The sequence below is a fragment of the Centruroides vittatus genome, unplaced genomic scaffold (genome assembly GCF_030686945.1).
Source record: "Centruroides vittatus isolate TY-2023 unplaced genomic scaffold, ASM3068694v2 contig_436, whole genome shotgun sequence".
Taxonomy (NCBI): domain Eukaryota; kingdom Metazoa; phylum Arthropoda; class Arachnida; order Scorpiones; family Buthidae; genus Centruroides; species Centruroides vittatus.
In genome coordinates this window covers 69,680-92,617 of record NW_027122237.1, presented here as the reverse complement: position 1 = coordinate 92,617, position 22,938 = coordinate 69,680, and the positions used below count along the sequence as shown (strand labels likewise).

At 29.8% G+C, this 22,938-nt stretch overlaps 1 protein-coding gene across 1 annotated transcript; it reads right to left on the bottom strand.

Moving 5' to 3' along the window:
• Positions 1-289: 289 nt before the first annotated feature.
• LOC136976975 (HAUS augmin-like complex subunit 2) lies at positions 290-22,935 on the bottom strand. Its single transcript, XM_067272375.1, has 6 exons — positions 22,788-22,935; positions 17,062-17,154; positions 13,444-13,513; positions 7,584-7,716; positions 7,379-7,493; positions 290-516 (listed from the first exon to the last, which is right to left on the bottom strand). Exons 1-6 carry the CDS (start codon positions 22,920-22,922, stop codon positions 367-369), a joined length of 696 nt encoding a protein of 231 aa, XP_067128476.1. The 5' UTR covers positions 22,923-22,935; the 3' UTR covers positions 290-366.
• Between the last annotated feature and the right edge of the window lie 3 nt (positions 22,936-22,938).

Sequence of the window (22,938 nt, the reverse complement as noted above, 5' to 3'; positions counted from 1 at the left end):
TCAAAACTAATCAAAACAAATTTTAAGATGCTACATTTTGGTTATTTCATATTACAAACAAAATACTAAAGAAAAATATAAAACTTTTCATAAAACCAATTGTAGTAATGTGAGTTGTAAACTTTTTTGGAAACTTGTTTATTGAATGCATCTCCAATACTTAAATTTTCATCTTTTCTGTTGTAAGAAGGGAAAAAAAATCAAGAATATTTCATACTAAATAATATTTAGTTAATAAGAATGAATTGCTAATTACATTTCTAAAAATAAACAAGAGACCAGGCATTAATTAGAGAGATTTACAAAAATTTAATCCCTAATATAAATTATTGTTTAAAGTACATTTATAAAACTATTAAATATACTTTACAGAACGGTATTTGAAACATTTGATTTAATAAATTCGTGAGCTTTCAACTTTTGAAGAGTATTCAAAGTAGACCGAAACGTCAGAAGAGAGTGTAGGGTCATTTGCAATTCAGCAATTTTCTTTTTAAATCCTTCTAATAATTCGCCCTGAAAAATTAATTTCCCATGAGAAATTAAAATTAATATATAAATATGCAATAGTAATTAAACATTACATTAAATGTACATTTAACACAAAATTTTTTATAATTTGAACTTTAAGATAGAAATTTCAACAATAGAGTAATTAAAAGTAGAATTATTAAAATATCAATCCTAAACTAATTACGAAAGATTCATCGCAATAAAAATTTTAAATCTTTAATCAAAAATATACGGGTGGCCAACAGTAGTTAACCATTCAAATCCTAAATTGCTGTTTTATTCAAATATTTTAGTACCTGAACTTTGATATATATAGGCTTTTATTTTTCAAAATGTTTTCAGTTAAATATTTAATTATTATTTATAATAATAATAATAAATAAAATTATTATATACTGTAAGCATGAATATCCACAGGGGGGATAAACAAGGCACTTGCCCCTCCCTGGAATTGAATAAAAAAATTCCAAAAATTATAATTGTAAAAGAAATTGAGACATGTAACTTTACACCTTCAATACTTGGGTCTAAGGTTACAACAACATATCTCATGAGATGCTTTTTCTGTCTTTTTGTATTGATGCAATACAAAAAGTCTTCAATAAAAATTCATTAATCTACTTATGAAAAACCTCCAAAAATTAGATAATTAAATAAAAATTTATTGATGTAATTATTTGTTTCCAAGCTTTTCTCCTGGAAAATTTTCTGCAAAAACCGATAACGATAAGTTATATAAGTTATGTAACAACTTTATTTTTTATTCTCACTTACTATTTTGTTTTATTTATTTATCAAAAATATTTTAAATATAAAATGAACGTAATACTGCTTAAAAGTGTTAAATTTAAAAAGCCGAAAAGTGTAAGACGACGACGAGGAGAGAAAAAATGTGTGAAAATATGTTAGAATAAAGTTAACTTCAGATTTTCAAGAGACTGTATTTATTTATTTGTATTTTCATATTATTAGAAGCAAAGTATAGAAGCAATCTTCACTCTTATATTGTTGCATTAAAGACAAAAATATTTTTCACAATGTGATGTTAATAAACATTTTTTTTTTTACAAAACATATCTCTGCTTATGCTAGATAGTGTTGTAAGAAATACATTTAAGTATCAATCATTAATAAATAAATACTAAACAGTTTCCTTTTAAATAAGTTAAAATATTCATAAACAAACATAACACTCATAACTAATTAACTTAAAAATCAGTAAAGTTATAATTAGAAAAAATTAATTATTAACATATAATAATTTGAGTATCTGAACTATATTTAGGCATATTATTATTGAAAATTTTAATAATTTTAAAGTAACTTAACTTAGTCTTAATGTATCTAAAAATGTATCCAATTCGAAAACAATTACTCTTGCCCAATATATAAGTGCATTGCCAATTAGAGTTCACATATTTAGAAGAGGGATGTTAGTACAATTCTTTCTCTAGACATTTCCTTTGCCCAAATGTATCAAAATAAAAATCACTCAAATGTACTAATCATTAAAATTTCCAACAGAGGTTGACACACATACTATCTGCAGTTTAGATTCTCTAATCATAAAATAACTTAATTAGCCAATTATAATTGAATGTTCTTTAACAATTTTTGGCAAATAATTGGAATATTTTTACTTAATACATATATTAATCAACTATTTTATATAAAGATGATGCTTTTAAAAAGAATTGTGTAGTTATAATCTATTTACAACATACACCAGTTCATGACTGAAATCTATATCGGACAAAACTGATTGATACATTTCAGATATAATCGAATTTGTCTTGAATATTTCATCTTTAACTATTTCCACCGTATTTAAAAACAGTGAAAGATGATATCATAAAGATTAATAATTACTAGTAAAAAAATATTATATATATATTTTTTATAGTTTAGGTGTGTATATATATATATGTATAGTTTATATAACTATATATATATAAAATATATAGTTATATATTTCAAGTAATTAATGAATTTGAAACTGAAGATTAAAATATATCCCTTTTTAATATAATATAAATTGAACCAAATCTTTCCAATAAAAATTCAATTTATACAATATACTTTTTCAAAGAATAATTTTGTAGCCTCCTAAAGCAAATTTTAAAACTTAAAAGTACTTTTGATTTCTTTAATGAAATTTATGGAATTTGAAAGTTACAAAGAATTTAAATATAAAAAATAGTTTAAAATATTTTTTCCTCTCAAAAAATAATATTTTCTAGTTGTGCTTTGCAGAGAAATAATACACACACACACAAAGATGTGACAATTTAATTCCAGGACTGGTCGTGTAGCGCTGCAGTATCAGCATGCAGAAACTTGTCTAAGCTTGTCATAATGGTTCAACCATCTGGCTACTTGTCTGCAAAGATTTGTTCGTGTCTCGTAACTCGTTCTTTTTCTGTACTCCATTCACATATTGCTGTGAGAAAGTGCTGTCTGTTTTTGTCGTGGAACAAAAAGAGAACATTAAGTTTTGTTACAAGTTGGGTAAAAGTGCAACAGAGACATATGCCCACATCAAGCAAGTTTACAGGATTGATGCCCTATCCTGCTCTTGCGTTTTCGAGTGGTTTGTGCGTTTCGGGGATGGTCGGGAAGACCTTGAGGACAATGCTTGCCCTGGACGACCTCAATCAGTTTGAACATCAGAAAACATCAAAAAAATCAGAGACTTGCTGCAATATGACTGTCAAATGTCTATTCGGATGATAGCATAGATAACTAGTATTAATCTGGAGACAACTCGCTTAATCATCACCAAAGATGTGGGCAAAAGAAAAATCTGCTCCCGCTTCATTTCGCACTATCTAACTGAGGACCAAAAGTCTCTCTGGCTGAAAGCATGTCAACAGTTCATTCAAGATGTTGATGATGACCCCTCTTTACTGGATCAAAATTACATTGAAGGAACGAAGATTCGACGACCTGGAAGAGATACAGCGCAACGTGACCAAGGAATTGAGAGCTGTCGACGGAAGTGACTTTGCCGAGTGTTTCAAGAACTTGTACAAGCGTTGCGAGAAGCGCATTGCCCTCCAGGGGAATTACTTCAAAACATATTAAAAGGGTTTTTCATTACATGTTCTTTGTGTCCTTTTATTACCCCAGTCCTGGAATTTAATTGTCACACCTTGTATAATAAAAATCCTTGATGAATAACTTATCTCAAATGTGCAAGTGGTGAGACTGTAAACAAATTCAGATGCATTTTCCAAACTGCATCAAAAATGAATGAGAATATTAATTTGATATATATTTTAAAATATTAAAATATTTTATAATTTGTTGTGATAAAATATGTTAACTTTTGTAAAATTTTTGAGAAATATTCAGCTCCATTATGAATAAATTAGGAAGGAACATCATCACCACTAATCATCTTTTGGCTACTGAGACATTTATTCAATCTTACCATTGTTTTCAGCCAAATTTATAGACTGAAAACATTAATTTCAATTGTTCAAAAAAAAAAAAAAAAAAAAAAAAAAAAAAAAAAACAAAATTTACTAATACATTTATAAGTCAAACAGATTTATTATTGGATAAAACATTTCTTGAAGTTATTCCATCTTTAGATCAGATTACACCATTAAAATAATTTTAGAAATTTAAATCATTCTAATTTGCAGATGAAGCCAAATAACTCTGAAAAACATATCTAATAATAAATCTGTTTGACTTATAAAAACATAAGCAAATTTTATTCAATACAAAAACGAAGTTAACATAGTATAAAGTATTTTCACTTTATAAATTAACTTTCATTTTTTAAAATTTTAAAATTCTATAAAAGTTTAGATCATAGTAATTTGGCCTCTACATCAGGAAAGTCAATGATTAGGTTAGCTAACTGGAAACACTAATTTCAAATGTTTTGTATAGGAATGCATGTATTTTAAAATATATTAATATTTTTATTGTTATTTTAGCATCAATACATTGATATATTAAGATGATTTTATTGTTATTTTATTTTTAAAGATTGAAAAAAATCTTAAAGCATTTCTGAATTTAAGGAAATACTAAAATGATTATTTTTTTAAAATATATCTTCTGGACACATGTGAATTTATTACAGAAACTCTCTTATCTGCAACCAACCACAATTCAAAAATATTAAGAGAAAATTTCTAGAAATAAGCAATTCACAAGTTTTAAATTGTCCACCATTCTAATAGCACAATGAGATTGCCCAACATCCTATGCCATCTGGACACACATCATCCGTTTGTCCTGCATATTCACACTGTATACACTATCTTCCCATTAGTCACATAATAGCCATCTCAGTTATCAAGTTTACTGTCACAATATCTCAGTGCTTGTGTTCAAGTAACTCTTACTTTACTTAATAATGGTCCCATCACCCTTGCATGATGATGCATACACAATTTAAATATAAAGAAAAAGCCCTAAAATGCTTCCTTTTAGTGAAAATGTTTAAAGCTCTTGATTTTAAGAAACTTTAGGCTGAGACTACAATTACATAATTTTTATTATAGTACATTGCTTTAATTGTTCTATTTTACTATTAGTTATTGTTGTTAATTTATTACTGTATCTAATTTATATATTAAACTTCAACATAGACATGTATGTATAGGAAAAAATATAATATGTATAGAGTTCAATATCTATGGTTTCAGACATCCACTGATATGTCTTAGAATGTATCCTCTGTGGATAACAGGCTATTTTTGCTTAGAAACTAATTTCCTTTACTAGTAAGAAAACTTCTTAGTATCAAGCTTATGTTGTAAATTTACTGAAAAATATATATATATATATATATGTCATAGTTGAAAGTCAAAGTTGAATGATTACATGTTTTACAGATAATTTAAGATAATTTCATACCTTATACAGTCAAGTCTGCATAAATTGACCCCTAAGAGGAAGTGGAAATGTGTCAAGTTATCTGATATGATGAATAAAACCACAAAACTACAATTAGAAAAATATAATAGTGCTTTATATAGTACATGTAATGTATCTCTGACCATCCATCACTGGCACTAAAGTTGGTTCCTACTCCAAGTACCTCAGCAATTTCCATCACTTTTGTTTCGGTATCGGTCCCAAAACAGGAAGATTCAATGAACGAATTTGCTTTAGCCAACATACCAAAGCATTTTCAACAACTTTGTACAGCGAATTTCTCTGGTGTTTTTGAGACAGCTGCAACGAAGATCCAAGAAAAAATTTCTTAATTTCCTCTTTTTTTCTTCAGAATTCCTACAAATGTTGTTCTTGGAAGGTTTTCTTGTTTTGCAAATTCGGCTTGCAAAGTTTTATTACTTCAAATTCTGATACAAGTTTGTTTTTTTCCTTTAGCATAAAACATTGTTACATTACAGATACTCATTTCTAACAGAAATGTGAAACACCTGCTGCAAATAACACATGAATGAAAGGTGAGAAAAGGCAAAATCAGATTCTGCTGTGACATTAAGCTGTGGTGTAAACTCACTTTTTTCAGAGAGGAGTTGACTTATCAGATGTCTAAATGACTGTGGGACAGAAAAAGTATGTCGATTTATCCAGTGGTAACAAGTTGGCCAGGACTACAGAAAACTGACTACTTAACTGACGGTGCCTAGTTACACCTATGATGACTTATGCAGACTCGACTGTAGTTTCATGGAACTGTAAGATATGAAATTATCTTAAATTATGTTGAGAGTTAGTGCACATCTTATTATACAGGTAATTTATGATACTATACTTATATGGTTAATTGGTATATTAATTAAATTCTTCAAATATTCTTAAAAATTCTTCAAATAAAGAATTTTGCAACTGACATTGCTCTGTGGTATAATGCATTACCATCATGGAAGATGGTGTTCATCACTGAACTGGTCTTCAATTGTGGGATAAGGAATCCTTCTAACGTTTCTCAATATACTTATGCAATCAAGGTGACATTAAGAATGCAGAGCTTTCCAGGTTCTTGTGCTAAGATACATACCCATATCATGAAAGATTGAGAAAATTTTATTTTGCATATCACATACTTGTCTTGCCACTTCTTATCTTTCTTTCACAACATGAATAAACAACCATCATGATATTACCATAGTGGATGTAATGTTTGACTCATTGCTAAAAATGACACGACTCCATTCTTCTATAGTCTTTCATTATTTGACATACAACAGTCACTTGTGTCAGTGAATTTTGGTTAACCTGCCTTCATCTTAATTTTCCTATAGAAATATCCCATAGAATAGATATGTCTGTTAAAAATTTGTGTTCTCCTGATCTCAGACCAAGAGGCATTCGGGTGCTTTGAGGTTTCTTGCAGCATACTGCTGCAAAATTCGGCACAATGTCCTGTCTGGTATCTAGATGTTAATTAAAGTACACAAAGCAACTTTGGGTATTTAAGTAGTTTTGAATTACTCACGCAATATCGTATATAGGCTTTGCTTATTTTAAGCAGGTAAGCAGAAGATTCCATATTTATTTTCACAACCTTATATGATTCCAAACCTTTTCTGAAATGAGTTTATTATGTCTGTCCTAAGTAAATTTTTGTTTTGCATTTAAATGTTGTTTATTTGTTTAGGATTTGCTTATATTGGATTGTAGTTTTGTTATCAATAATAAAGAATTATGCATATGAAATTGCAGTAATGACAAGAGAATTGTTAATGCCAGAAAAATGTGAGTAGTGATTCCAAACCTTTTCCTAGGGGGTAGTAAACTTTATCCATCTCATGTTTTCTAAAATAAATTGTTTGTACTTAAATAAATAAAATTGGAGAATATTTTATCTGATTTTCCTTCATACACTTAAATAAAGACTACTATTTAAAATTAAATTCAAATGAAATCTTACACAATCATTCTTTAAATCTTCATAGTTCAAATCAACTCCTTTGTGAAGGGTATCTAGATGGTATTTAAATTTCTTGAAATGAGATGATATCAATTCAAAAAACAGTAAAACATTACTGAAATTAAAATGGAAAAATTATTTATAAAATTAAATAATTTTAATTACTGAAAAAATAACATTAATTTAATTTAAGAAAAGAACAAACTTTTGATAAGAATAATGAATGTTAATGGCTTCTGATAATAAAGGACTTTGAAGTCTATTTCTTAATTTTCCTGTTTCTCTTTTTATTATGGTAAAATGATTATTTAATTCTTCAAGCATTTCAAGTCTTTTCACTAAAAATATATATTTTATGCTTTATTAAACTTTTAAATAATAAAAAAAATTTATTTAAAAATAGTTTGTTTAATAGTTTAAAGAGTTTAATTTAAATTCTATCATCCGAGTTTACAAATTTTGCTTTATATTAAACTGTTTTAATTAAAAGTTCATTAAAAATTTAGAAAGCATATTTAAACTTTGATAAATAAATAATTAATAAAGCCACTATGTATAATAAACAAATAAAATTACTTTTAATTTACCAGAAAAACTGATTGTCACAATGAGTTCTTAATGATACAAACAATATTTTATTACATTTTATTATAATTAGTTACAACGTATTGCCGACATTGTCCTTCTATTACTCCTGTTGGATAACTTGCTTATATTTCAAAGAATATTAATACCTACCAGAATTGACAATATCATTTCAGAATTACTAGACGTGATATTACTACATTTATTTCTATTAAAAAAAGAAATATAGGTAATGCTTTATCTAATATTATTGTTTTTTCAGTGTATACTGTATATACTTTGCTTATTGAAAAATAATTTGAGTTAAGCAAAGAGAATTATCTAAATTTACATACAACATAGTGACTGGAATAAAAATTCTCTTCTAACCATGCTAAATTTGAACTTAAATTTACATAATTAATAGCTATAGTCAGAAGTTCTCCCAATACATTATTAATAGTATAACAAAATGATCAGAATATATAAAAATTAATTAAAAAGTGTTAATAAAAAAGCTGTTTGACAAATGAGGAAGAAAGATTTACATTTTTAAAGAAAAACAAATATGCCAAACTGAGAGAATTATTGTTTAATTCAACAGAAAGGATAAGAAATAATATCTGAATATAAATTTGTTATGTTGTATATATGACAATAATGCACATTCTAGAATAATAACTACAAAGCCTCTCACTTATTTTTGTTTATCATAAAAAAATCCGTTATCAGTCAGAATACTTAAAGAGCAATTTTTTTAAACTTAATTTTTATTAATAAGTAGGTGCAATTATTGTAAGTAGCCATTCAAATAGGACAGTCATTTATGATGGCTGCATAATACTTATAATTATATATAATTATGCAACCATCATATGAAATTATATATAATTACATACTGCATTATTATAATTACATATGACATATAGTGCAAATCTAAACTTTAATGTGATCAGTTATAATCAAAGTATTAAATAAAATAAAAAATAGACTTTAATAATACAAGTAATAATAAATATTTAATAAAATATATTTATCAAATAAAAGATATATCAATTTATAATAATTGTGTCATCTATATATTAAAATTAGTCTACTCTATTTATATAAAATACTTAGCTTAAAAATTGTCGTGACTCTCACAAAAGTAAAAAAAACAAACAGCAGCAAATGGAATCAATGAATCACCACTAAATTTTTAAACAAGTGAGAAGAGACAATATAGGGAGTGGCCTGAGGGAGAGTGAAACAAATGGGGGGATTGAGCAAAATGAGTGGGATTAGGTTGGGCCAAGGGAAGGCAAAGCAAGGGGATGAGAGAGTTGAGTTGCTCACCTCACAGAAATGAGTAAAATGTGTGGGGGATTGACTTCTAGTGGCAGGTTGAATAGTCACAAAATTTTTGTTATGAATAGTACGTAGCAAAGAAATAAAACAAGCAATTAATACAAAATAATTTTCTAATAATAGTCAGACATTTTGCCTACATTAAAAATAATTTAAACAATCAACATAACATTATGTAAATTAAATACAAACTTTTTAATCATAACACAGAAGAAAAAATTTGAATTATCTTATGTTCAGCACATTTTTAATTTTGCTTGTTATATTATTCAGTACGCAAATATCAATAGTAAATCTGAATATAAAGTATATCCTTGAATCCAATCAAATGTTTTACTCTTCTGTTAATGTAACAGAACCATGGCATCTGGAAGGGAAGTATCCACTGAAACAACAGAAAAAGATTATAAAACTCCTTAATGAAGACAATTCAATAAGAACTGTTGTAAAAGCTGTGAGCTGTTCACAGTCAACTGTGCCTAAAGTTTGATGCATGTATAAAGGAATTGAAAATAATATAAAAGGAAAACATACTGGTCAACCACAAAAGATATGAAAGCATCAGAATAGAAAACTAAAAGTAATATGTCTTTAACAGATGTAATGATCACTTCATGCCGACTTTTGTTAATATCATAAGTTTCACTTATGTGTTGTGGCATTACGAACATTGACTATTTTGGATGAGTTCACAAGCACTTTCGATAGCATACAGCTACCATCTTCAGGTGAAATTCAAATATAACCGTTTTCAATTTTTAGCTTTCGAACAGAGCTTGTTGATTCAAACGAAGAGGCTAGATGGAACACCAATTTAATTTAAAAACGGAATGTGGTTCAAAAATATTTTTGAACAGCAATTTATATGATGTAGTGTTCACAAACAATGCATGTTGAGCAACATTGGAGCACTAGAAATGCAGATTGTAGTGTTTAAATAATGTTGTCCATATTTGTAGAATTTCTAGCATTGTTGCGTTGCACGGTGTTAGAGTCGATATATAAAGATTCTCCCAAATGAATAATTCTTTTTGAATATCACATCTTTTTAGTAGTTTTATTTGGGCGCAGAGTGGCCGATAGTCCTGAGCGAGCACTTTTTTCGTCATTTCTGTAGATGGTCTACTATTTAGGATGTCCTCTTGATGTTCTGTGATGCGAGAGATTAAAGTTTTAGCGGTGGCTCCTATACAGCTAGTCTCTTCTCCTAAACGATTGTGCTTTAATGGAATTTGATAAACCCCCGATTTTTCATTCAGATTAAAAATGTCTTGAAAATAGGAAATGTAAATAGGAGGTGGAAAGAAACAGGTGTTAGTGTCTGTGAGATAACATTAAGAAATCAATTGAAAGAAATGGAATTTTCATATACAAAAGCAAAACTAAAACTAGCACTAAATACAAAACATAAGAAAACAAGAGTACAATGGGCCAAAGCAAAGCAATTGTGGACTGTAGACAACTGGATAAAAGTGATGTTTAGTGATGAGTCACAAATTTGCATTGGTCATGGAGATGATGCTGGAACTTTTGTCTGGCATCATTCTAATGAAGCTTATAAGGATGAACGTCTAAATAAAATGACAAAATTTCCTATCTCAGTTATTATTTGGAGTTGCATGTCACATGTAACATGCTGGCCATTATTATATTAACAGTTAATGCTCAGGTATTTGTTAACATTTTGGAGAACTTTCTTATTCCATCTATTGAAAATATATTTGGTGGTGGTGATGATGATGTCAATTTCAAAAATGACAATGCATTTTGTCATAGGCATTGAACTGTTAAAAATGTCTTCACAACACATAAATACAATAGACTGGCCAGCAAACAGTCTGATCTCAACCCAATAGAAAATATATGATGGAACTTGAAGAAATTGGTCCAAGAAAAGCTCCACACTGCAAATCAGATCTCTTGACTGCTATTTGGGAAAGTTGGAAAGCTATCAATAGCAAACATTATTTTTCATTAGTGAAATCCTTGGCTGAAAGAATTAAGTCTATCATAAAAGCCAGAGGTGGAGCAAAAAGTATTAATTAAATTATTTAAGTTGACTGATTCCATAATTTTTTCTTATATGTAAAATTAAAAAATAATGTGTTCAATTTACATGTTATTTCAATTAAGGCATACTTAAAGTAATCAAAAGGTTTAGCCATTATTAAAAAGTATTTTGTTTATATTGCTTGTTTTGTTTATTTGCTACATGTTTAAAAACTTCAAAAATGTCTTCACAATAGTGCTTTCATAATTTTTGCCAGGAGTTATATTTAGAACTCCAATAGACCAAATTCACAGAATACTTGCAGATAAAACAGAGGATAATAAGGAAAATAACAGGGCATTAAATTCATCATTACCAACAAAAAACACACATTTAAAGCAATAAATACATATGTTATCCCAATACTGACATATTTGTTTGTATAAGAACATTATGTGATAATGGAATTTACACAAATTTAAGCTTGAGAGTTTGAAAAATCACATAATTTAATGATAATGTCATTTGCAGTGAAAAATTTTACATTTTGTAGCAATTCAATAATACTGAAGAGTTTTCTACTTAATATTTATAGAGAAGGTCTATTTATAAGTATTCATTGACACTTTACAAGAGTGATGCTAATTAGGAAGGTGCTATATATTTTCATTTTCTAATTCATATATGCATTCTAACCTTAATGAATTACAGTGGTACCTTGTACTGAATACTCTATTTCAAATGCTTTGGAGTTTGAACAAGGATTCTAAGTTCAAACTGCATATGAAGTGTAAAAATTCACTCGAAGCATAAATGCAATCTTTTGCACATACAAGTTATTTCTCACTCTCGAATTATGCTCGTGTCTTTTCACTGCTTTTTTCACTTTTATTTTGGTGTGTTTGATTATATATATTGTATGTTATTGGCCTATTTTTTAACAATTTCTTCCTGCAATTTGCCCAAATTATCCAAATGGAACTTTTTAAACCTATGTTTGACATGTTTGAAGTTTAGGAGCATCTGCCCCATATACATTACAAATTTTTTTATTTGTATGGCACTGTTTCCTTTCCAAAACTCAAAGAATAATATGCCCAATATGCTTTTTATCCAGACATTTCAAGATGATTTTATTCAAACAAAATATGAAGTAAGAAGTTTAAACTAAACTTCTAAACAAAGAATATAATCTGATATTAGCAATAACGTTCTGAATTCTGCAACTGTTATAATTAAATCACACAATTATATTAAGTAACCACAGCTGTTAAAAATATACAAAATCTGCTTATTCAACCCAATAAAACCTTTACTTATTAATGCCATCTGAGAATTGGGTAAAAGCAATGAAGTCTAAGAAGAAAATTGTAATAAATGATTGAGGCAAAAATGGAACTTATTGTGAAGCACAAAAGCAGTACATGTATGGTGAATTTGGGGCCTGTTTAAAATGCTGAAGTTGATGGTGCACAGCCAATAAATGCAAGTTTTATTTTATTATACAGTATTTATGCATTTTATTTATGGTTTTTGTGTTTTAATTTATTATTATGATGGTTTAATTGAATTATTTTTTACCTTAAATTATGTGTATTTGCTGTTTTAAGCTTATTGAAATGGGTATTGTTTAGAATTTGGGAATGGACTAACTCACTTTCCGTTATTTCTAATGAGAAAAATTGGTTTGGACTTTGAACTATTTGGAATTTAAACAGCCTCCTGGAATGAATTAAATTCAAAGTAAGAGGCCCGAATGTATTTAGAAAATGAAGATGTATCAAAGTCTAAAATTCATTTTTCCAAATGAAAGGAAGAAATAGAAATTTCCCTTGTAATTTCTCCAAGAGGGATTTCTCAAAAACATGCAGGATTCCTGCAATCCCTCTTGAAATTAGTTTCTGTATATATAAATCAACAAGATTTAATGTAGAATTTTCTTAAATATCTGAAGACAAAGTCTGCCCAAAGAAAGGTCAGTCGCCAAGAACGTGTAGTCTGGAACATGAAGATAATAAATGGTGGTCCCTATTTGGGTGGACTTTGTCTTCAGATATTTAACTATAATAATAGCCATTGGATGAAAATCTACAAAATAGAATTTTCTGTTAAATTCTGTTATTCCTTTATATAGTAAAATTAATATTAAAAAACAATTACTTACTGTAAGTGGTAGGATTCAAAATTTCATTATTTTCAAGAGAAAATTCCTCTTGTTGAATCAATAGTTTTGCCTTTAAAATAAAATTTAAACATTTTATAAACAGATAGGTATACTTTTTGGTATTTCTGTACTAATAAAATTTTATATTATTATTATATATTCTGAAATTCATTCCAAATATTTAAAATAACATAAAACATTGTCTTTATAATATAAAATATTTTCAGACTAACTTGTAAGTAATACATATTTATTATTAAAACAAGCAGTTCTAATATTTGATCAAAATTAACTGATAAACAATATACAGCAGAATTATGGCTTTGTCATTTCTATAATAATTTCTATTACACAATATTAAAAATTAAATCACAATTTCCTTGTAGAAATGCAGTTTACAGAGTTATATGCAGGTTATACAATATATGAAATAATTCATAATGAATATGTTTGATTAAATTTAAAAGAAGTTATGATAAAATTACATCTCCATTAAAAACAATTTGCTTCTTATAGGAAGATGAAACAAGCACAAGTAAAGCACAGGTTTGTTAGTGTTTTGGACATAAATATCTAACATTTTTCTAAATATAGCAGAAAATGATAAGCATTCGGTATACTTCATTGAAATAATAAAAAGATATAAATCAATATCATTTTTATGTGTGTAAAAAATTACACTGACATGACATAAACAAAATACAGTAAAACTTCTCCAAATCAAGCGTCTGTAATGCGACTATTTCTTTAACTTAAAGAAAACAAAGCACTTGTTAGGTCTCGATGGAATAACAGAGATTTAATGTCTCCAACTTCAATTTCCTTAACTCGAATTTTCTCCAAGCCAAAGTTTTTTACAGTCTCCCGACACCGATTTATGTTACTTTCAACTTCAATTCAAATTTTAATATTTATTCTATTCCAAATGATCCTAATTATCAGATTTCCATGAAATTTTCAGACAGTTAGTTGTATCTACTGTCCAACACCCATTTGCAGACAACATTCCAGTCCAAAGTGAAAGGTTCTCTTGCTTTATCTCAACAAGATGTACCTACAAAACTGTTTGATTACATTAGTTACGTCGAACGTTTTGCTGGAAGGTGTTAATGGGTTGTTTAAAACAAAAAACTAACAAAGATTCTTTACATAATGCAAGAGAGGTAAAATACAAATCTATTCAGAATCAACATTTTTACTCTATTGTTCTCTAACTTGAATTGTCTGTAACTCAAAAGTTTTTTCCTGCCCCTTGGAGCTACGAGTTAGAGGAGTTTTACTGTATATGTAATGAACAAAAAAATGAGATAATTTATTTTTTCTTTGCTTTGTCAAGAGTAACCTATCCTTTTAAATAAAACTGAATAAATAATTAAGGATAGAGAAGTCAATTTGGAACATGATTTTGTCAAAAGCAAATTATTTAACAAGCAATTATTTATTGTGACATCATCACAATGTCTGGCTGCAATTTTTAATCATATTTTTTAATCCATTTAATTTAAAATATATGCTCGCCACTTCAAATTAGTAGTGTCTTGCCCCTGTATGTAATACTTTCCCTGTTAGCAAGCCCTATACATCAACATATCATTCTTTTCCTGTTAGCAATAGTCATGCTGATCATCTATCTAACTCCTTTTAAGAGAAAATTTTTGAACTGAACTAACATGACTTCTGGTTTACATCAGAAGTTTGTATATATGACCTAGTTAATTGGGGCCTCCTAGTCCTAATCTTTTCATATCTGGTCTCGGCTTTTATCTATCTAACTCTGTTCTCAAGAGTAAGGAAGGACAGACGGACACGCAGAAGATGACAGTGGTAATTTATATTTGCAACCCAACAAAGCTATACCCTTGACTAATTTTTTTACTCTCAGTCACACATCGAATCACTGGACAGTAAGAATATAAACACTATGCAGTTACAAAAATTTTAAATGATCACATATTACAAAATTTACAACTTAATAACCAGCTTTAAAAAAATAATTTTTGTTTTAATATAAATTTCAACATTTACAAACTAATTTAATTCTATCATCAGAAGTTTAATTTAAATTTTACAAATTCAATTTGACAATTAAATTAGTATTTTTAAATATATAGTTATGGTGACTAAATTAAAATATTCCTAAAACGTTAAATCTTTAAAAACATATTAATTTTTTGTATTAAAGTTATTTATTAAGCTGTCAGTTAGCAAGAAAATAAATCGTACTTCGGAGGATTTAATATAATTTCATATTTCCAAAACATTAAAAATACACTATTAAACAAAGTTTTCTAAGTACTTCTCTTATTACATATTTAACTTTATAATTTACATTTTAATCTATGATTTAACGTCCGAAATCATATTGTGAAATTCTGATGATGATAAAAAAAAATGATTTTCTTTCTTTAAATTTTAAAATATCATTTTCTCTCAATTTAACTCATTAAAAATATATCTTTCATATTTGTAATGAATGATAATTGACTTCAGTCAGAAACTACATTCAAAAATAATACAAATATAACCCAATTTATCAAGAATGACACAAAATTCTGCAGATAAATTACATTTTTAAATTCTCATTAATCACTTTCTGACATGCATAGAATGACAAAATTGATTTTTCAATAACCTTTGTCTGAGGAAAATAGTTTTTGTCTGACTAGAAAAAGTAAAACTTAATAATACGAAAACAAAATATATATAATTGTATCAGGTTAAATTTAAGGAATACAATAAACTAAATGTCTTAAATTAACTGCAAAGAATTATTCTTATGTTCTTTCTTTACTTAAAAATACAAGTAAAATTAATACAATTTTCTCATAAAATGTTCTGCTACAAGAAAATATTGTGCCTATTTATAAAACCAGTGTCCTATTTTTCAATTCATAAATGTTTTTGGAGATTTGTTCTTCAATATAAAATTATGACAACATGCATATGTTTAAACATTTAAATGAAAGACGATGAACAAATCTCTAAAAAATTTACTAATTAAAAAATAAAATACATAGGAATTCTGTTTTATAAAAGGTAGTAAAATTTTATTTTTTATTTTTAAAGAAATAAATCAAATATTTGGATCAACTTATTCTTATGTTTAAACCATTAGTGAATACAACAGACTATGACTGTTTGCTTTACAATCCTCAACTTATACAGTTGATGTAAATTTTCTATGACGACTGTATGAAACAGTATTTTAGTATATCACATTTACTTGTTGCCTATCTTAGTGTGATATTTTACAGAACAACCAAATATACAGAGCTTGTGAGATATAGAACATGTGTTTGGCGATGCCATGAGTCAGGCTTTGCAATGCCATACACTAGTAAGGTAATAATTAAATACACATGGTTGGCTCATAACATTGCCAAACTTCTCCTGCTGTGGCTACTTTCGTTTGATCATCCAGTATTTTGTTCAAATTGTATTTCTAGGAATGTAATCTCCATTTACAATTCAGTCTGTGGAAAATACAAAGACTCACATAATGAGGATTTTTGAGGAACTAAATGGTTGTAAAAATGAAAATGTACTATATTTAAAAGTTATGATGACTATAAAAATATACATAAAATTATTAACACTAAACAGAACTTTTTCTCTTACATTATACAATGCTTTCTTTTTATTTTCCATAAGTTTCCAGATATTAATAAATTCATTTAATAATTCGACATCTTCGTCAAGAAATTCGTCTTTCTGAAAAATAAAATTGATCATAAAAAATTAATGTTTAATTTATGATATACCTACATATATTTTGTAACTTTGATATATAATTCCCACTTTCCCTGTGATGATAAAAGATGAAATAAAAGCCCCCAAAAGTATTTAACATTGACCAAAGATATCTTATATAACACTTTCAGTTCTTTAAGGCTACCTTCAGGCATTTAAACAAGAGATCTAGTTTAAAATATAAGTTTAATACAATGTAAAATTACTTCTTATAGATGTAATTTGCACCTTTGATAATGAATGATGTACTTATTTACAAATTTTTTAAAATTTATCTCAGAAATATTGATATTTTTATATTTTAAATTGAAAAATTTAAGTCACAGTCAACCATACAAGTATATAATTTAAGCTAATATAGATTCAAAATCAATTAGAATGATGCAGTGCAGTTTAGTTTCATTCTATTTTTTGTATTTAATCCAAAATTTTGTATTTTGGAACACATAATAAACTATTTGCTTGCTTTCTCATTTCCATTGCAACATGATCATTTGAACGTGTTACTATAGTAACGATATTCTATGATGATGCATCCTTTAGGCATTGTTGATAATGATCATTAGTCTAAAAAACTAGAACTTTTGATTTTTAAACTCCATTGAAATAATTATTATTCAATTTTTTAAAATTATGTACTTTTAAAGAAATGTTGATCCTATATTTAATTATACTTATTTTGTCATGTAATCATATAAAAGAATATATAAAATATTCTGAAATTCATGTCATAAACATGAGGGTAGTTCTGCAACGATTGCTTAAATATTCGGGCTGTAATATGGCACATTAAAACCCGAATATTTAGGCGATCGTTGGATGATTATATTAATTCATCGGGCTTTGAGATGTGTATTATACGAGGCTAGTTCAATTTCTGTCCAGAATTTCAGTAAAGGTGATAGAAATGTGTGTTACATAAACCCAATTCGTATTCCTTCACATGCTAATACGTCTTCCATCATTTTGGCAATGACGATATGCTTACAGAATAGTCTTTTGGCTGGTGTCAAAACCACTACATAATGAACTCTGTGACTTCAGCATTCTGGGTGAATCTCCTGCCTCCCAAGGCTGCCACTAGTCTTTTGAAGGACTAAACAGGTGATAATCGCACAGTAACAGATCTAGAGTGTAGGCCAGATGATCCAGAATTTCCTAACCAAGAAGTGCCTCCACCATGAGTAGGGTGTGTTACCATGGAGCAAAATGATGCGCTCTAAAAATCTGATCCATCAATTTATATAGCTTCTTTCAAATCATGGTGACTTTTGTTCTATCTGTTTTACTTTGAGTGTAGCAACAATACCAACTGCAAAATTTGTCACTGAAAATGGCAGTTTACACTACATTTTCATCCAGAAGTGTCCCATACAAGAAGATAACTGATCTGATCTGATCACTTAGATACAGTAGAAGGATATTTACTGTCCCTACAACCCTGAAGATTTTGATTTAGTTGCATGACAAATATGCAACCCTCAAATGACTAATAAAAATTACTTCAAACAGAACTGATGATGTACAGTACCTCAGTTTAGTTGAAACTGTTACCACTGCTGAATCCCCTCTGAATGCCAACACAGACTTCATAAAGCTTATCACCTTCTGCCCAAGATTACTAGATCATTTTATACATATGCTTCCAAGTACTCTATGTTTTATTAGCATTGCATTCCATACAGGAGTATTGTATTCTACTTTCTTTTATGTAGTCCACTATTTTTGTATACTGTATTTTATTTCATCCTGTACATTATATTTGTATATAACTTTCAACAAGATCATCTCTCTAATTGATTTACATTTTCTCTCATAAAATGATCAGGCAAACTATTAAAGAAAATGCTTTGAGCAGAGATTGGTCAAACCAAGGAAACTAGAAACTGACTGTGAAAATCCCACCAATGATTCGAGTCCTTATGAGGTCCCTTAATAAACTTCAGATAAGGCATTGCCCTTTCTGCCACAAAACTGTCTGCAATGCTGCTTGAGACTAATTCCAGTAATGCTTGTGGAACCGAGAATGCACTCTTATACTTTTCTGTAAACTTAAAATGAATGAATGAATGAATGAATGAATATGTAAAATGTAGGCCTACATGAAACATTGCTTTCTTTGGACTAAAATAAACAAGAACCAAGTAAAACATATTAGGGAATTATGTATTAAAAATTCCCAATTCTAGTCATTAATAACTGATATTATTGTAAAGATGGATAGATCTGGCCTACAGACTGTAATTAGTGCAATGCTGATTTGTACCATTTAATTTCAACATTATTTCAAGTAGTAAATTCTTTTTCTACATTTTATAAAAATCTAATGAAATTTGTAAAAATTGTGATAATTTATTTCTTATGGAATCATCCAGCCTCAAGTAATTTGTATCTTCTGTCCCTTCAGTTTGGTAAACCTATAAAAATAGCCTACGGCCTGACATCAGTAGAGTGCTAATGATAAAGATAATGTTATGTCAAAATTTTGCCCATTAGATTGATTCTATCCGTCCATGTCATGTCACTTTACCATTTTCCTCATATTTTGGATATTAATTATTAAAGAAATCAGTCATTGATTCAGTTAAAGTTGAAGATAAAAAATTTACATATGACCTTATGAACATCTTTATAATCAAAAAAATTTTTGTAGCTGTTTACGCATTCACCATAAATAATTTCTTCACCCAAAAACCTAATAACCGGTGCCAGTCCACTTAAATTATATGGCAAATGTTTTCGGACACTTCACTGTGCCCTTCCTCAAGCCTTCTAATCTTCTTACAACGAATTTTCGAACAAACGAACTCATATTTCCGTTATGCACGTGCCAACCGAATAAAATTTAAAAATTAAAAAATCGAACAACTCAAATTCAAACCGTTCAACTATCTTCCGTAAACGAAGCTTCCTCCGAACATTCTACTGTTTTGCTATTTACAAATTCCTACAACGCCCCGCCCTTCCTCTAAAGAGCGATGACGTAAGCAGCTCTACGTCATTGCTAAACGTCACACTTTTAACAAATTTCAAAAACGCTCCTCCACTCCTTCAATAAAAGATCGTCATCCCGTTTCCTTTCTTTTACTCCGTCTCGTCTTTTTGCAGCAGGGCCTGCCAAGCCATCGATAATTTCACCTCATCTTTTGCGTTAATAGGCTGTGATGAATGGAAGGCCTTATTTCTATTTGTTCCAGCCATCTAATTTGCTCAGCATGCTTAGTGGTAGCAAGCAACTTCGCTGCCTCGAAGTCCGGGACTATTTCCGGGTCGGACGCATAAATCGCTAATGAGGTGGTGGCTCTCCCATGTTCAATATCTTTCTGGTGTTCTCTCAATCTTACTTCCATCGCTCTTTTCGTGGATCCAATGTAGACCAATTCCTCATTGCACCTATTATCTGTTAGTGGGATAGCGTATACCCCAGGAAGTTTGCCACTATTCGTTCTGTCCTTATCATTCCGTAGTAGTTGCAGCATAGACGGGCATCTCCTGTAAGCTATGTCGAACCCTTGTCTTTTCGCAATTTTTCTATATAAAGGTGCCAATATCGGGTTGTATGAAAGGGGTACGATAATATTCGCTGTTCTTTGATTATTCTCATTCCCCGGAGAGTCAGGACCGTCGGGGAAGTAAGATTAAGAGAACACCAGAAAGATATTGAACATGGGAGAGCCACCACCTCATTAGTGATTTATGCGTCCGACCCGGAAATAGTCCCGGACTTCGGGGCAGCGAAGTTGCTTGCTACCACTAAGCATGCTGAACAAATTAGATGGCTGGAACAAATAGAAATTTATAAGGCCTTCCGTTCATCACAGCCTATTAACGCAAAAGATGAGGTGAAATTATCGATGGCTTGGCAGGCCCTGCTGCAAAAAGACGAGACGGAGTAAAAGAAAGGAAACGGGATGACGATCTTTTATTGAAGGAGTGGAGGAGCGTTTTTGAAATTTGTTAAAAGTGTGACGTTTAGCAATGACGTAGAGCTGCTTACGTCATCGCTCTTTAGAGGAAGGGCGGGGCGTTGTAGGAATTTGTAAATAGCAAAACAGTAGAATGTTCGGAGGAAGCTTCGTTTACGGAAGATAGTTGAACGGTTTGAATTTGAGTTGTTCGATTTTTTAATTTTTAAATATTTTATTCGGTTGGCACGTGCGTAACAGAAATATGAGTTCGTTTGTTCGAAAATTCGTTGTAAGAAGATTAGAAGGATTGAGGAAGGGCACAGTGAAGTGTCCGAAAACGTTTGCCATATAATTTAAGTGGACTGGCACCGGTTATTAGGTTTTTGGGTGAAGAATTATTTACAATCCGGTGTTTTAGTAGGAGTTTATGTATAAATAATTTCATTTAAACTCATACAACCTTAACTTTAACACATACTACATTATTATATTTACCCACTTATAGCCATCAAGTGTATTTGAGACGCTCGGTCGATCTCACGCTATTTGTACGACGATGCAAACGCATCGGGGCAGTCACATTGTTTAAACTCGATCAGAAATTGTTAGGATCCAAGCAAAGAGCAGCCGGGGATTTTTTGCATAATATTACCGTATATTTCGGTAGATAAGACAATAGTTGAATCGTAAAAAAAGGCCCCGAAAAGCCGGGGTCGTCTTATAGGACAGATACGAAAACATTCGATTGAAATTTATATAAATTAAAACCATTATAGCAAAACAGACAAATCGTAATTATTTACTAATAGAGAGTTGGGTATGTCCACAAAATAGAATAGTCCATACGACATTCTGAGAATAGTCATGATCATTACCCGAATGCCCAACGTTTGCAACAATCACAAGGCAGTGCTGCCAGATGCAAGAAAATAAAAATTGAAGTTCTTTCAAAAAATTACAAATAGGACATAATTCCATATATGCTATACAATGTTATTATCCAGATGACGATTGCCGATCTAAACTAAATTCATAGGCCGTCGATAGTTTAACAGTCATCTTACAGGTCAGACATATGCTAAAACTATAAAACTTCGAGGAAAATTTATACCTCGTCTTACCTGCAGAGATATACGGTACGTAACTTGACGAGACAAATGAATCGGTGGCCATCTCGGGAACACACGTGGTGCCACTTTGAACTTTTTGCACACCGAGACGGTGACGAGGCAAGCATTTCCATCTAGCTCACGCAAGCATGCCAGCTTAGAGTAATCCACTCGACCATCCGTACAATACTCAGACATTATATAGTCGAGGGCTCATCTCCGTCGGTGCACCGAGGTGCTTACCATTGCTCACACCTCGGTGCAAAACTACACGTAAGAGGTCGAGGTGACCTTGAACAACACGGAGCACAGAGAACGGGCGGCAGCAGCAGTTTGAGGTAAAATGTTTTGGAAACGACCTCCAGACCCGAATGGCCCCGAAACATCACATTTCACTCAATTATCCCTAAGCAATTAAAAAACGATAGACACTCCTTCTTTAACTTAACAAAGAAAGGTGGTGGTGTCACGTGACAATTCGTTTACGTTGCTACGAAACAGAGCACTCGGGACTACATCCGTTGCTTTCATAACAAAACGTATTGGACGAGTTTGATACGAAAGCAATCTTACTCACGTTCGAATTTCCGGGAAGAATGCCAATTCCGGCGGCTAGACCTAAAACATTTTCCGATATTTCACAAAATTCGTCGCTCACGTCTCTCTCGTAATACGAAACCAACGTATCGGTAGAACCGTCGTCGTCCTCCATCTTTGAATTTGCCGCC